This window comes from Vicia villosa, linkage group LG2, assembly GCF_029867415.1.
Source record: "Vicia villosa cultivar HV-30 ecotype Madison, WI linkage group LG2, Vvil1.0, whole genome shotgun sequence".
NCBI lineage: Eukaryota > Viridiplantae > Streptophyta > Magnoliopsida > Fabales > Fabaceae > Vicia > Vicia villosa.
Window position 1 is genome coordinate 74,069,097 of NC_081181.1, and position 15,991 is coordinate 74,085,087.

General features: G+C 35.9%; 2 protein-coding genes across 2 annotated transcripts; one reads left to right on the forward strand and one right to left on the reverse strand.

Annotated features, from left to right (window-relative positions):
- Nucleotides 1–1,413: 1,413 nt before the first annotated feature.
- Nucleotides 1,414–5,096, forward strand: LOC131651483 (formin-like protein 4). The gene is made up of 2 exons (XM_058921143.1): nucleotides 1,414–2,787; nucleotides 2,936–5,096. The coding sequence occupies exons 1-2, from the start codon at nucleotides 1,583–1,585 to the stop codon at nucleotides 4,146–4,148; spliced, it is 2,418 nt and encodes an 805-aa protein (XP_058777126.1). The 5' UTR covers nucleotides 1,414–1,582; the 3' UTR covers nucleotides 4,149–5,096.
- Nucleotides 5,097–6,003: 907 nt separating this feature from the next.
- Nucleotides 6,004–10,658, reverse strand: LOC131651484 (protein WVD2-like 7). The gene is made up of 8 exons (XM_058921145.1): nucleotides 10,430–10,658; nucleotides 9,508–10,194; nucleotides 8,945–9,424; nucleotides 8,763–8,827; nucleotides 8,457–8,550; nucleotides 8,282–8,353; nucleotides 7,400–7,504; nucleotides 6,004–6,362 (listed from the first exon to the last, which is right to left on the reverse strand). The coding sequence occupies exons 2-8, from the start codon at nucleotides 10,192–10,194 to the stop codon at nucleotides 6,333–6,335; spliced, it is 1,533 nt and encodes a 510-aa protein (XP_058777128.1). The 5' UTR covers nucleotides 10,430–10,658; the 3' UTR covers nucleotides 6,004–6,332.
- Nucleotides 10,659–15,991: the final 5,333 nt, after the last annotated feature.

The following is a 15,991-nucleotide window of genomic DNA, read 5'->3' on the forward strand; positions in this document are numbered from 1 at the left end:
TTTTTTAGTTCTCCCATTTTATAGGATTTTTTGGTGTTATGAATAAAATGAAACCCTCCAAAATTCTCCTACCCAAAATCTTTTTATTTTTTTTATTCAATTCTTCTTATTTTCCAAAGTACTCCTCTCAATTCCCCTTACACCAATTGAATTAGAAAGTTACTTTCTATACCTATTAGGGACACTTGTTTTTTTTTACGGTGGTCACCATTTTTTCAACTTGGTGAAGGAGATCACTTTAATTTTCATTGCACTTTCTTTAAGATAGAAGTTATTAATCAATTAACTGTCTCTGCGTCTAACAATGTTTGAAATGCTAATTCAAGCAATTAGAATATCTTTACTTGAAGCATTTTTTCAAGAACGTTGGTTAGGGCATTCGTTAACCTTTCTTTTGCAATCTAATACTATATCAAAATTGATTGGAAAAAAAATAAACATGTCAACGTCTCAAATTCGTCAAAGTGATTTATCATTTTGTAATAATGGAGATGTAATTACTCCACTTCTACGATCTCCAAAAATCAATAGTGATTCACTCACTAATTAGTTAGGTAAGCCACTCTCTTTAATACCAAAAAAACCCAACTTTGACTTGAATCTTGGGGTTGGCCATAACAAGACCATTAAATCACCGAAAACCTTAATTACCTAATTTGTGTCTTAAAAGCATTCTTTAATATATTATTAGAGTATCTTTCATTCTTCTTATTTTAAGCCCTCAAAATAATTATTTTAATAAATGTTGCTAATATTTCATAATAAATATTTTGAAAACCAAAGCTAAGTCAAAATTTGGATAACTTTTATAGCATTTGAAAAGATCTTTCAAACAATTAATTATTATAGTGCCACAACACAACCACTTCAAACGTGTACCTAAACATGTTTGACATTGTATAAACACTAGAGTCATTTTCAACGCATTTATAAATCCATTTGTGAATTTCAACGTAAGAACTTTGTGTCAAATTACTAAATCACCCCCAAATACACTTAATAGTTACAAAAATCCGAAAAAACGGGGCGAGATAGACCTGACATAGTTAAGGGAGTGGGTCTAAAATTTTGGTCTGTCCTAAAAAATAAGGGTGGGGCGTTTGTACCTTTTAGGTCAAAAAATATAAAAAGATATTCGTGCCCGCAAAAAAACATGACGGAGTAGGACGGACATATTAGAAGTTACGAGCATAAAATTTTGGTCTATCCCGCAAAAAAGTGCGGACAAAACAGACATATATCAAATGGAACAAGCCCGTTTTGCCACTCATATATAGCAGGGTCATGTTTGTCATTAATAACACATGACACCTAAAGAAAAAATTTCACTTGCCTCCAACATAATTTAAATACCTAAACAAAGTTATGTGATCTTAAAGTACATTTCTAGAAATATTTTAGAAATGTGACACTAATATTAATATAATTGCTTGCTTTTATGGAAACTTTCAACTACCAAAACCAATAGCACAAGAAAAAGAAGAGGACAAAACATGTAATAATCATCAAAGAAAAAAAAACACAAAATCATATTCTTGTTTAAAAACCTCATTGTAATTGTCATTGTAATCTTTGTTCCTTCATGGCTTTAAACATGATGTTTCATCTTCTAAGCCATGTTCTTGTTTTACAAATTTTTCTAATACAAACTCACTATTGCCAACCTCAAAATCAGAACATTGAAACTTTTTATCCAATTGAAACTCCACAACAATCCACACCACCATCACCACCATCATCATCACAAGCACCAACATCTTCAACAACATCATCATCATCATCCACAACAAATTCTTCATCAAACAGTAAGATAGTAACTGCTGTAGCAGCAACTGCAGCAGGAACTTTAGTTCTTTCTGCTCTAGTTTTCTTCTTTGTTCTTAAATGCTTTAGAGCAAAGAAAAAGAATGTGAGGGTGAACAACAATAGCAACAACAATGATTCTTCTTTAGTTCATAGAAATGTTGTGCCTCAAGTGAAGAATGTGTTTGAGAGAATGGAAGGTAACATAAAAGGACTTATTGTTGATGAAGATGGCTTGGATGTTGTTTATTGGAGAAAGCTTCAAGATCAAAACTTTGATAAGGATATGAAAAAGGGTGTTTTTTTGAATAGTCCTAGAAACAAAGATCATGATCAAGGGAAGGGTTTAGAGTCCAATAATCAAGAAATTCATTTGCTTAGGGGAAAATCTTCAACCTCACATATGAATATATTTCCACAAGAATCTTCATATACAATTATGAAGATTACACCTCCTGCTCCTCCTCCTCCTATTAATGATTCTTCTCAACCATTTTCTCTAAAGCTTCTTCCTTCTTCGCCAAGAAAGCTCTCTACTTTTTTCTCAACAATTCCAAATGTGACAAATTATCATGGACCATCAATGGTTTCGGATGATAGAAAGAGTCAAGAACCGCCTCCACCTCCGCCACCTCCTCCTCCACCAATAGTACCTGATAGAAAAAGCTCTGCGCCGCCGCCTCCTCCTCCTCCTCCTCCACCGATTCCAGATAGAAAGAGTCTTGCAACACCTCCGCCGCCTCCTCCTCCGATGTCAACTAAAAAGATTTCTACTCCAGCGCCGCCTCCACCACCAAAGACAAGTGGATTGAAACTAAAGTCATCATCAAAACCGCCACCTACCCCTCTTGAAACAAAATCTAGCAACAATATACAAGGGAGTTCTTCAAGTGAAGTGAAACTAAAACCATTGCATTGGGATAAGGTGAATACTAATCTTGATCACTCTATGGTGTGGGACAAAATCGACCGCGGTTCATTCAGGTAATCCTAATATACAATATGGTACACTTCATTGATCAAAATTTATTTATCTTTTGGCCGAACTCCGGATTATCAGGGTCATGGCCTGAGAACCGGAGGTTAAGACAAAAAGAATATTTATAGATTTTTTTTTTTAAAATATCTTCAGGGTTGATGATGGTCTTATGGAAGCTCTATTCGGGTATGTTGCGACCAAACCAACCGGTAACACTTCAAAAGGAAAAGAGTCAACAAGTCCAAACAAGGATGCATCAACAAATGCTTTCATTCTTGACCCTAGAAAATCACAAAACACTGCTATAGTTTTGAAATCTCTTGCAGTCTCGCGAAAAGAAATCATTGATGCACTCGTCGATGGCCAAGGCCTTAATGCAGATACAATTGAAAAGCTTTCAAGAATCGCTCCAACAGAAGAAGAACAGTCTCAGATACTCGAATATGAAGGAGACACAACAAAACTTGCAGCAGCTGAATCTTTCTTGTACCACATCCTCAAAGCTGTTCCTTCGGCATTTAAGCGCTTGAATGCGATTTTATTCAGGTTGAATTATGACTCGGAGATCAAAGAAATCAAGGAGATTCTACAGACACTTGAGATGGCGTGTAAGGAGCTTCGAAACCAAGGAGTTTTCGTGAAACTTCTTGAAGCAGTTCTTAAGGCCGGAAACCGAATGAATGCAGGTACTAATAGAGGTAATGCTCAAGCTTTCAACTTGGTTTCTTTAAGGAAACTCTCTGATGTGAAGAGTGTTGATGGAAAAACCACATTGCTACACTTTGTGGTCGAAGAAGTAGTTCGTTCTGAAGGGAAACGCGCGGTTCTTAACCGCAATCATAGTTTGACTCGTAGTTTCAGTAGGAGCAGTAGCAGCAGCAGTATCGGAGACTCTAAGAATTCTGCTACCTCGGATGAACAAAAACTAATGGAATATATAAAACTAGGATTACCAATTGTAGGAGGGGTCAGTGCCGAGTTTTCCAATGCAAAGAAAATTGCTTTAACAGATTACACTAGTTTCATCGGTTCTATTTCAACACTCTCTGCAAAGATAGTTGAAATTCGACAACTTGTTTTGCAGTGTGGAAATGATAAAGGAGGGAAGTTTGTGAGAGAGATGAACCATTTTCTTGAAAATTCTGAGAAGGATTTGCAACTGGTGAGGGAAGAACAAACAAGGATAATGCAGCTTGTTAAGAGAACAACAGATTATTACCAAGGAGGAGCTTTGAAAGACAGTGCAGGAGAACAGGCTCTTTATCTATTTGTCATAGTGAAGGATTTTCTCGGAATGGTGGATCAAGCGTGTATCGAGATTGCGCGTAACATGCAGAAAAAGAAGACATCTAAGGCAAAGTCTTAAAAAATCTCCCAGCAATTTGTTCATGACATCGAGATTTTTCATGTCTCTGCGACCAATGCAATTGCGACGGATGCTGTATATGTCATATTTGACTGCAATTTTCCACGACATCAAGAATTGTGACGCGTTAGCAGCCGCAATTAAAACCTTGTATAACAAGTTAAAGGTTGAAGTCAGCAGAGGCACTAGCACAAAGGACTCATTGATTGGCCTAACTAACTCAACTTTTTCCTATGGGACCATTTAGATAAAGGAACTGAAATTCTGCCATGACAGGGCCAATTTGTGTCTGGAAAACTAAGAAGCCAATACGTCTTTGTCCTTGTGGTATCATCATTTTTTTTCACATTTCAACGTTTAAATGTATGTGCTACATACATGTATAGAGAACAATTGTTCATTAGCATTTTTGAAGTCTAGTGTATATACATGTTGATTCTTTTGGCAATAACTAGAACTTGCACCATATCTTGCTTTCTATAGTATTTGGGGCATTCCAATGCAAGGATTATGTTTTTTTATTGAGTCAAATATATATAAACTAAATAGTAAAAAAAAAAGTCTTGTGTGTAAGAATAAGCCTTCACTTTTTCAAGAGAGAGAATGAACCATTCGCCAACACTGACTGATTCATAAACCAACAACCCTAAAAAAAATCAACAAACAGGACGACTCTTTCAAGCCAAACAATCCAACATCAAACAATTTAGTGATACCAATATAAAATTAGTCTGACATCAATCACGATGTCTGATACGGATATTAAGTTAGTGCTAGCACGGAGGAGACAAACCTTAAATCTTGAGACTTGTCGATCTCAACAAATTTAGAGACAATCCTAGAATCAAAATATCAGGATCCAAATCCTGCACAAGAAACACTAACATGTAACTGTGGCTAAACCACCGTCATTTAAGGAACCTACAAGAAAACAAAGGAACTGACACCACTGTCAGAGACGATGAATCGACCCCTCCACGAATATGAGTGCTGAAATTGAGTCTCAAACCGAAACAACAAACCACAAAAGCGACTCAGCTACCAAAAATATCGTGTAGAGCCAACCGTCAATGAATCGAAAATAGTCACCGGAAACGACGACTAAACCAATCGCCGGCAAAAATCCAACCGAAAACAAAGCTAACCGACGACACAACTCTGAAGGTCAGCATGGCAGGCGGCAACATCGGAGAAAGGACTTTGCAGTGCTACCCGAGTACGGTGAAGAGATCCCACCATTTATATTATAGTAATACATTTTTGCTTGGAAGAAAAATAATTCAACCTTACATCCACGTCACTACACAAAATAAGAACAATGTTCTCAAGTATAAAAACCAACTTAAAAAAGACTTCTAAAAATGATCCGGAGCATTAAGTGTGTATACCTTAATGATGATGTACTTAATCTGCATTCTAGTTTTGGCTTCAAAGATGGGTGAGTATGAAGAAACATAGTTTGCATTCTATAGAAAACTTTATTAGTTTTGGCTTCAAAGATGGGTGAGTATGAAGAAACATGGTTTATAATACATTGGCCGTGTTGGTTTGTCAATGAAAGATCGCAAAAAAAAAAAAATTTGTTCAAATTCCACTACACTGTTGATGTTGTCGATGAAAGATCGCATAAAAAAATTGTTCAAATTCCACTACACTATAGTGTTATGGCAATGGCACTGCTATAACATTCGATGTTTGATAACGTTTTGCACTAAATAGCATACCGCCTATAATTTTGCTATGCTATATCAACTATTTGGCAACAGCATACTTTGTTATAGCTTTTTGTGGTCTACAACAAGTTAGAGGCATATCAGTCCAGCATAGAATGAATAGACAAAAATAATGCAAGCAATTGCAAGAAAATATATGCATTTTTCAACATTATTACGGATATCATACAATAACATTTCTAGTTCGAATTTCATAGAAAGGCATGAAGAGGAAATTTGTCATCAATAAATGATGCATACTCCTTCCTCCTACTCCTCACCATGTTCATGATTAAGCTCCTACTATTTAACTAGAAGAACATTGCTCCACTGTTGCTTACTAAACTAGAATATCATATAGTGCTGTATTGTCTCCATTGACATTTTCCCTGAACACATACTACTACCATACACACTGATGTATTTAGCTTCTATTTCTTTACTCCTCTCTTTACCTTCACCATTTGTGCAGCTACCGACGGTTCTCAGTTTTAGCATCACCCTGCATTAGTCATGAAAACAAAACACTATCAGCTGCAGGCATACAATAGGCCTCAGAACTTAACGGAGCATAATAGGGCTCTAGAATGGAGCACAATTTGGAAAACATCAATTATTCAATGAATCTGACAATAGACTATCGGCTTATAACAGTGACCAGAGGGAGAGGGAGTATGAGAATAATTTTGCAACTATATATCAAAAATGATTTTCCTTTCCCGAAAAGAAATATTTTATAACTTTTGCATTTGAATAATAAAATCATGGTATTGATTCAAAATCAATTTTGTACAAAATTGCCAAACATGTCGCCGCAGATTCTAAACCAAGTTCCACATATGCTTTTAAAGATGGTATATGTTTTCTTATTGAGTGAAATTTATATGGGCTTTGTTTTCTAATAATAGTGTGTTGTTACTAGAGCATTTCTTAGGAAATTATTTAGAAGTTTGATGAGAAATAGTAGAGGTTGATGGCATTGTTTAGGGAATGGATCCTCTTACGTGAACATGAGACGAAGAAATGTAATCTTTCAGCATTTAGAAAAGATATAAAAAAAGGGCGGGTCCACCTCTCCCGAATTAGAATGGTGAGATATCACATTTCTGCCGATCCTATGATTTTATATATACGAGCAGATCTATTCCCATACTTTTTGAGTACCACGATCCTAGAAATCTTGTTGATTGTAAAAAAGAACTTTCATCATTATTTAGTTGTATGGACCACCAACCCCATATGCTCAGTTGGCAGAAAACATGTTAATTTTAAAAGCAAAACAAAACAGCCAGGTCCCATAGTTCTCTCCCAAACTTGATTGATTACAGTTATTAGTTGTGAAACTCAAGGTTTAAGCCGACTTCAATTAAAAGTCAAGTTTCAAATTTTAGTCATTTTCACATGTGTCTGGTGATTGCAATCATTTAGCTGTTGCCAAAAGTTATGCTTCAGATTGCTTTTTAGCATTAAGCAACACATAACTTTTCAGTTCAGTTATGAATATGATAGATAACATTAGTTCAGATGTAAAGCACATACCTTTTCTGTGCGACTTTTTGATGCTTTTTGACCACGATTAAAAGTTGGTAGGGGTGTGGCCTTGAAATCATGTTTTAGCTTTTTCATTTCTGCCTCTTTTTCCTCCTGTGTTCAGACATGTTAGTCTACGAAAATAGAAATGTCCATTCATACCCCAGATCGTCGGCCCTTCTATAAGTACATGTTTGTTTAGTTTCACAGTGGAAATTATCAGAAATTATTGTCTCTATCATATCATTCATATGTGATTTTTGTACAGAACAAAAGTTCGGTTAATAAAAGTAGCTTTTGGGTTTAGTTTGTATGTTTGGCTCTAAGTGGAAAAAATTAATTTTGAATGAATTGATTATGTAAAATTAATTTAGTAAAAATTGAGTTGACTGAGTGTGTTTGGATTTGGCAGACCATTGAGCGAGAAGCTCCATTTTCAAGCTTTATAAAATCAATGAGTATGCCTTGAGAAGTAAGAACGATGAGTCATCGTGATTTGTGGTTCCAAACATTGCGCTAAAAATCAATTCTATAGGCAAAAACTAAAAATCTCAACTTCAAGTTAAAATCAATTGTGAAGGTAAAACCAATATTACTTGAAGACACTCAAACATGTCAAAATCAATACTACACGCGTCTGCCATCATTTTTGTCTCTCCCTAAATTGAATTCAAACATTACAATGTTTATATCAAATCTTCTTCTAGACTAAAAACAACTCAAACATAGATGACTTTATTTAAAACTCAATTTTAAAATCAAATTTAAAAAATCAATTACGAGTAAATCATATTTTATTAAATGCTCACCCAAATACACAACAAGTATAATCTCCCTAGTTACCTTTTAAACTATCAAATTCAAGAAACATTGTGGAATGAGGAAGAGTACCTTCAATTTTGTTTGGAGACGTGTTCTTTGTACCTCATTTGCATTATGTTTTTCCTCTATTTTTCTTGAGGACTGATAAACATGAAAGAAAAAAACATAATTTAGGCGGACAAAAACTACAAATAAAGGGTAAATTTCAATTTTAAACATCAAAGAGGTAGTCCTATACCCCTACCTCTTTCCCTTTCTCTGTTTTAGTGTCACTTTTTGGGCCCAAAGTTCGTGAAGCATTTCCACTTCTTTTATCCATCCTCTCAACCGTAGTTGGCCTATTCAAAAATAATCACCGAGAGTCATCATACAGAAAATTTAATTCCATATACTTTCATCGACATAGATCTTTGTCGGATAAAAAAACCCTATTCACTGTGTTGGTAAGATGCATAAATAGTATGAAATTAATATGCAAAAAACTGCTTATGCAAAATGCATCAAGTAAATGTGCATATGAGACAATAAAAGTAAAGATTCAAAAACTTACCGTCCATTTTCTTTACGCGAAGTTGTAGATGTTGAAACCTTTGACGCAGTCCCCCTTGAAGGAACCTGTTCACGTCATACGTAGAAAACCATTTTCAAATCAATGCTATTTTACTACTGATAAATATCAGCGATATCACCATCTATTAACAATGAACTACAGCATAAATATTTTCCAATTACCTGTTTTTTTACTAAAGATCTGTCTACTTCGCCGGAAGTTTTCAGCTGGTTGAAACCGTTCTGGAATGTCTTAAATGCTCGTTTGACTATGTCCTTATCTCCCATACTCTCCATGATGAGAGATTTCCTCATAGTGGTAGGAGGAACTGGTTTGACTATGTCCTTATCCTTATCCCCCATGCTCTCCATGTTGAGAGATTTCCTCATAGCGGTATGAGGAACTGGATCGGAACCTAAGCTCATAGACATGTGCAAAGATCGGTTAGCAACTTTTTTGTTCTCCATACTGGAAGTAATCCGTCTCTTAGGTAAAGATGACGAATTTCCTTTTTTAGTTGAAGAGGCAGACGTCGAAGTTTTAGTTGGATTTGATGTCGGCTTTGAACTTCTTGGCGTCGAAATTTGAGATGCCTTAGATTTTGGTTGCACCGGTTTCTTCTTTGTTTTGGCTACATTATTTTCCCTGTTGACAGAGATAACCTAACCAAAATAGCCAGTAATTAAACACTCAATCTCTAAGAAATTTAACATTATGATTTCGGGAAAAATGAATTAAGTCAAACCTTAGATTCATTTGGATGATCCAATTTCACAACTTTTTCTTCAACTTGTGTAGCCTTTTCTGTTTCCTTGTATACAACATGTGAGATTTCTTTCACATCTTCGGCTTCAACAACGTCGAGAGTTTCTTCTAGTTTTATACACACATCTTCTTTAGGCTCATCTATCTTGTAGGAACCATGTGATCCACTTTCTTCCTCTTTGTTAGAGACCACCTCAACCGGTGAACTTTGATAATCTGTATTAACCGCAACCTCCTCCTTCAAATCACCCACTCGACTCTGGCTGGTTTCACCAACCGGGCTGATTCCGATTTCTTGCTTAACGCGTTCCTTAGTATGACCTTGAACTTTAGATATACTGAATTCTGAATCAGTCTCACAAGTGTTATCTTTGCCGTTACTACTCAGATCTATACCATTTTGATCTTCTGATCTGAAAGAATCCTTCTGAATTTCCTTCTCTTGAGCCAACAATTCGGCTTTCCGAGCAGCAATCTTCTTGTAATGAGCTTCAAAGTAAGCTTTCTTCTGTGCTACTGATCCAGGTGTGGCACACTTCTCAACTTCTTCCAAGTACTTATTTGGAGAAAAAGAAGACCATCTCTCCCATGACAAAGAATCATTCTCAAATCTACCAAAAGAAACAGACACTTGCAAAGCAGAATTTGAAGCAGTAGTCTCTCCCATCTAATCAAACAACAAAAACAACAAAACAACATTCTCACACTCATACAAACAATTTCACAAACACTTAACAAACAAAACAAAAAATAAAATAAAATAAAAAGAACACTAAAATTTCCATAATCATAAATTTAGGTATTTATATGATCCAACCCTAGAACAATTATAGTAAAAAAAAAAACCAAAATTAAAATTCATACCAAAAACAAAAACAAAATTAATGAAAAAAAGGATTTACCTTATCTTGAACAAAACCCACTTATCTACAACCCAAATGAGTTGGAAAGATATACCAAGTTCAAACAACCCATGAGATGAATTACCATTTTTTTTCTAGAGATCTAACTGAATTGATCAAGATTGAGTAATACTTCACTATGAGACAAAAAGAGGGCTCTATAATAATTTTGCAAAAGGGAAAAAGAACATATGCATGTGGATTTAGGAGTGAGAAAAGAAAAATGGAGAGAATAAGAAAATGGAGTACCTTTTTTTTCTTTATTTCAATAATAATTTCCACTTCACCTTTTCTACAGTAACAGCATGATTTGTCTGATTGTGGGAAAATCCTAAGAAAAATAAATAAATATTAATTGATGGAGTAAAGTGTAAAGTAATTTCAGGGATGGAATAATTGGAGATCACAACTGCATTTTGTGTTTCTTAAAAGGTGATTTAACTTTTGTTGGTAATAAGTACCTCTTTTTTCTTTGGTGAGGGCCAGGGTTGAAGAGTTTAAACTTTAGAGATCATTATTATGTAATGAAATTTAAAGTACAGAGAATTATGAAGGGAAAAGATGGAAAATAAAGAGAAGAAAAAAGAAACCAGTTATAGAAGATGATTTTTTTTTATTTAAGAGTGATTTGTTTTTACTCATATCATAAGTGAGTTAGTTATTAGTTAATAGAATAAATTAGATTACTATAGAAACGATGAAAATAATGGGAAATAAAATGTTTGGTGTGTTATTTAATTTATATTAATTTATAAAAAAAAGAATTATTTAATGCTTATATAAAAAATACTTTTAAAAAGACTATATATTAACAATGGAGATAACGTAGATATTATGTTGTTTTATTAAAGTGGACACTGTAAAATTTACTAGCCAATAGATTCAAATGTGTATCGGAGGAGTAATTTGCTTTCGTAGAAGGTAGATCAATACTTGACCTTTTATTGCGTTTGAGATCATCCCTAAGTTGAAACGAAAAACTCGAGGTAATATGGTGGAATTAGCACTTAAAATAGACATTGGCAAGGCCTACGATAAGGTGGATTGGGGTTTCTTGAAAAATATGTTGAGCAGAATGGGTTTTTCGGAGAAATGGGTGCATTGGATGATGATGTGTGTGACATCACTAAATTACTCGGTGACGGTTAACTAGGATCGTGTGGGATCTATTCAATCAGAAAGGGGTTTCAGACAAGGAGATCCACTCTCTCCGTCTCTCTTTATTTTGATAGTGGAGGGTCTGTCGTCGTTAATCAAGAATATGTAGGGGGCACCGTTGGTGTCTCACCTAATTTTTGTTGACGACTGTTTTACAGGGCTAATCTTGTTGAAGTTTGAAATCTCATGGAGATTCTGAAGGTGTATGAAGAGGCATCGAGCCAAGAAATCAATTTGATTAAGTCTGAAGTCTTCTTCATTCGTAACTTAAGCAAGTAAGCGCAGGAAGATCTTTCTCGTATCATGGGTGCTTGTCATGTTTTGGGGTTACAGTCGATGGTGGGCAGAAGCAAGAAGGCGACATTTGATTTTGTCAAAGACCGGATATGGAAACGAATCAATTCATAAAGGGGTCGACCTATGTCTAACACCGGTAAAAAGATCATGATTAAATCTGTTTTGCAGGCAATTCCTACTTATGTTATGAGTGTGTTTATTTTGCCTAACATATTGGCGGAAGACATAAAGAAAATGTTAAACTCGTTTTGGTGGGAAGGAGGTAGTAACAATAAGGGTATTAGATGGCTAGCATGGGAGAATTTGACTTATCCTAATGAGGAGGGTGGCTTGGGATTCCGTGACTTGGAATCTTTCAATATGGCTGTAACACCCTGGATTTCCGCTTACCCCGCGGGGCTTCCGGCCTACCAAGCATGTCACCAGCTTAATCAATAATCCCCCCTAGGTCCGCTTATCGGCTGCCCAGGAAATATTGTTTTTGCCTCCCGCAGGAATCGAACCATGTACCTAGGGGTTAAGTACATATTCATAGCAATTCCTGCTACCACTTGACCATATGGTCAATTGGTAGCAGGAATTGCTATGAATATGTACTTAACCCCTAGGTGGTAGCAGGAATTGCTATGAATATGTACTTAACCCCTAGGTACATGGTTCGATTCCTGCGGGAGGCAAAAACAATATTTCCTGGGCAGCCGATAAGCGGACCTAGGGGGGATTATTGATTAAGCTGGTGACATGCTTGGTAGGCCGGAAGCCCCGCGGGGTAAGCGGAAATCCAGGGTGTTACATTAAAAGGCGCCTTTTAATGTAACACCCTGGATTTCCGCTTACCCCGCAGGGCTTCCGGCCTACCAAGCATGTCACCAGCTTAATCAATAATCCCCCCTAGGTCCGCTTATCGGCTGCCCAGGAAATATTGTTTTTGCCTCCCGCAGGAATCGAACCATGTACCTAGGGGTTAAGTACATATTCATAGCAATTCCTGCTACCAATTGACCATATAGCTCAAGTGGTAGCAGGAATTGCTATGAATATGTACTTAACCCCTAGGTACGTGGTTCGATTCCTGCGGGAGGCAAAAACAATATTTCCTGGGCAGCCGATAAGCGGACCTAGGGGGGATTATTGATTAAGCCGGTAACATGCTCGGTTGGCCGACACGGTTGATGCGTGCAGCGGATATCGGGGTGTTACAAACCACATCCTTTTATAAAGTGATTCACAATTAGTGGTTCAAGCTATTCACGCTCCTTCATACGGTAACTCTGAATTTATTTTTATCATGCTAATATTAAGAATCTTCTTATTTCTCGTAACGACTTTAAGGGTCAAGTTTGTAAAGCGTCAAGTTAATTGTATTGCTCGTAGCCTAGCGCAGACGGCCAATTCTTGGCCTCGATGCATTGTGCTTTATTTGAGTCCTCCTCTATATTAAATAATTTTAATTTAATAATTATTTAATAATATGAATTGAGTTTTCTTTTGTCAAAAATAAATTAAAGTGGACACTATAAAAATAATTATATAAAAACCATCAAATATTAAAGAGGTGAGAGTACGTGAATTTGAATAGATTAAAAAAGAAAAATATAAATTTAACGACTAAATTTTTAACATTTTTCTTTTGATCAAGGGTAAGAAAGCTTGTTAAGAATCGGCTTGGCTTGCCATTCTTTAGGTTTAGTGCCTCTTGATAGGGTTTTGGTGGATGTCCCCCTCTCGTTTTGTATCAATCTTCCTTTGCATCAATATAATTTTATTTAAAAAATATATATAACCTCACATACAGAAATGTGAATTTAAACCGGCTACTACTCATTAATTCACATTTAAAATTTAAAAAATTAATTAATTAATTTTTGCTACTAACTAATTAAAGAGAGAAAACGAAAAACATAAACGTATCATAAAAAGTTATTGATATTGTTGGCATAATTTACTTTCGCTAGTTAGTTATAGAAAAATATCTAATTATAAATATTCGAATTTGAATTTAAAATATCTCACTTATTATTTTTAAGATTGGAATTTTAAAAAAAAAAATAGAGAATTTCTCAATGCACTCTATAAATCCCTTAGTCATCTGATGAAATTCCAATTATGCTTCCTGCTTCCGTAGATGCACATCTGAAATCACTTTATTTTCAAAATATTTGTTTCCTTCCGTAGATGTAATTCAATTTTTTCCAGTTCATTAATTCTTCCGTAAGTACATCTACGGAACGTGTTGAAAACAGAGTGTTCCGTAAATGTACCTACGGAACAGTCTGCTATATTTTCAAATCATATTCATTTCACTCCAAAACTCAATTTTTATCACAAAAATGGAAAATCATATTATAGTAAATTAAAGTAATGCACTTTAAAGTCAATAATAAATGGTAGACCTTAAAAAATATATCGTATAAATCGTCGGTCATAATGTCGAATACATTATCAAAGTAACATATATAAATGAAATAGAAATACTGACATTAAAAAAACCACAGACATCACTACTGTATGTGCCAGACATCATCATGCGCATCTCCTCTGCCTCTGGTCCCGCCTCCGCCTCTGCGTCCACCACGCCCTCTACTGACTCTTCCTCTAGCATCAAGTGCCACATCAGTTCTGCCACGATGTCGATGGTACAGAAGTTCCTCCTCTGTCGGCCTAATCATACCATTCACCATACGCCTAACATCAAACCCCTTAGAGAATAAACCATCTGCAATGCCTCCCCGACCCATGTCAGCTATCTGATGATATCAAGGAAGAACATCCTGATCAGTCCCCGACCCATGTCAACCTAATCAGTCCGTAAAATCTTCTCGTGGACTGGTCTGGCCGGATCTCCAGGTGCAGTGGAAAGCATGTACGTGTGTGACACACTGTAGTACCAGGTGATGTACCCCTCGACGCAGCTTCAATCGGTCTCAGCTCTCATCGCCCGAGCTTCGTCAAGAACCATGTGATGCTCCCAGTCTGCCAAGACATCGTCTAGCTGCCGACGAGTCATGGCGAAATGAGCGGAGACAGGAGGGTCACGAGGTATCGTCAATTGGGACGGATGTAGAAGTCTCGGCTGGAACGGGTGTAGGAGGTGCATCAGGTGGAATGGTAGCTCCATAAGTGGCCTAAGATACTACACCTGCCCGTTCACGCCGCACGGATGCTTGTTGTGCAGTCCTTCCATGTATAGTGCGGTCTGGATGGTCGCGTCGGCCATAATGTCTGCATTGTGATACAAATAAAATCGAGTTATATACTATGTATTTATAACAATAAAAGGAAAAAAATTACTCTTTCGTAGATACATCTACGGAAGTACCTTAGTTTCAAAAAACTAGGGTTCTTCCGTAGATGCATCTACGGAATGTCCCAACGTTCCATCTTTCCGTAGATGAATCTACGGAAGGTTCTGAAACTCAAAAACTCAACAATGGTGTCTGGCCACTGTTCCAGCCAGTCAAAAATTTCATTTTTGTGGCTTGATCGTCCGTTTTACACATCAAACAACACATACATTGTTCGTAAACTATATTTCTAAAACTATCCAATCATTTCTACACCTAAAAAACGAATTCTAACTCTATTACAAATACTTTAAAATAACTAAAAAAGTCAAAAAAAACTTACCGATTAAATTGAGTTTTGAACTTGATGAAATGTGTTGATAGTTGATGTTGACGTTGTCGACCGGACTCGGGAGAAAGAAATGCACTATTGGGAAAGTTTGATTTTTGAGGTTGAGAGAGTATGAGAGTTGAGAGTTTGAAAAGTGAAGAATGAGAGAGGGGAAGGGTCTGACGCGAGTTTAACGTCAAATGCTTCCGTAGATGCATCTACGAAAGATTCTGTATATGCATCTATGAAACAAAACAATGTTAACAAAAAAAAAAAACGCTTTCGATGATGATTTACGAAAACAAAAATACAATTTTACCAATTCGCAGGTGTGTGAGAGATTTATGGGGTCTAGCTAGAAATTATCAAAAATTATTAACACTTGTTTGATAATTTTTAAAATTTTGTTTAAAGTAATTAAAAAATGTGAATACAATCTTGTAGCTTGCTATAAAATCAAAATCAGCATGGCCAACTAAAATAAAAGTAAAT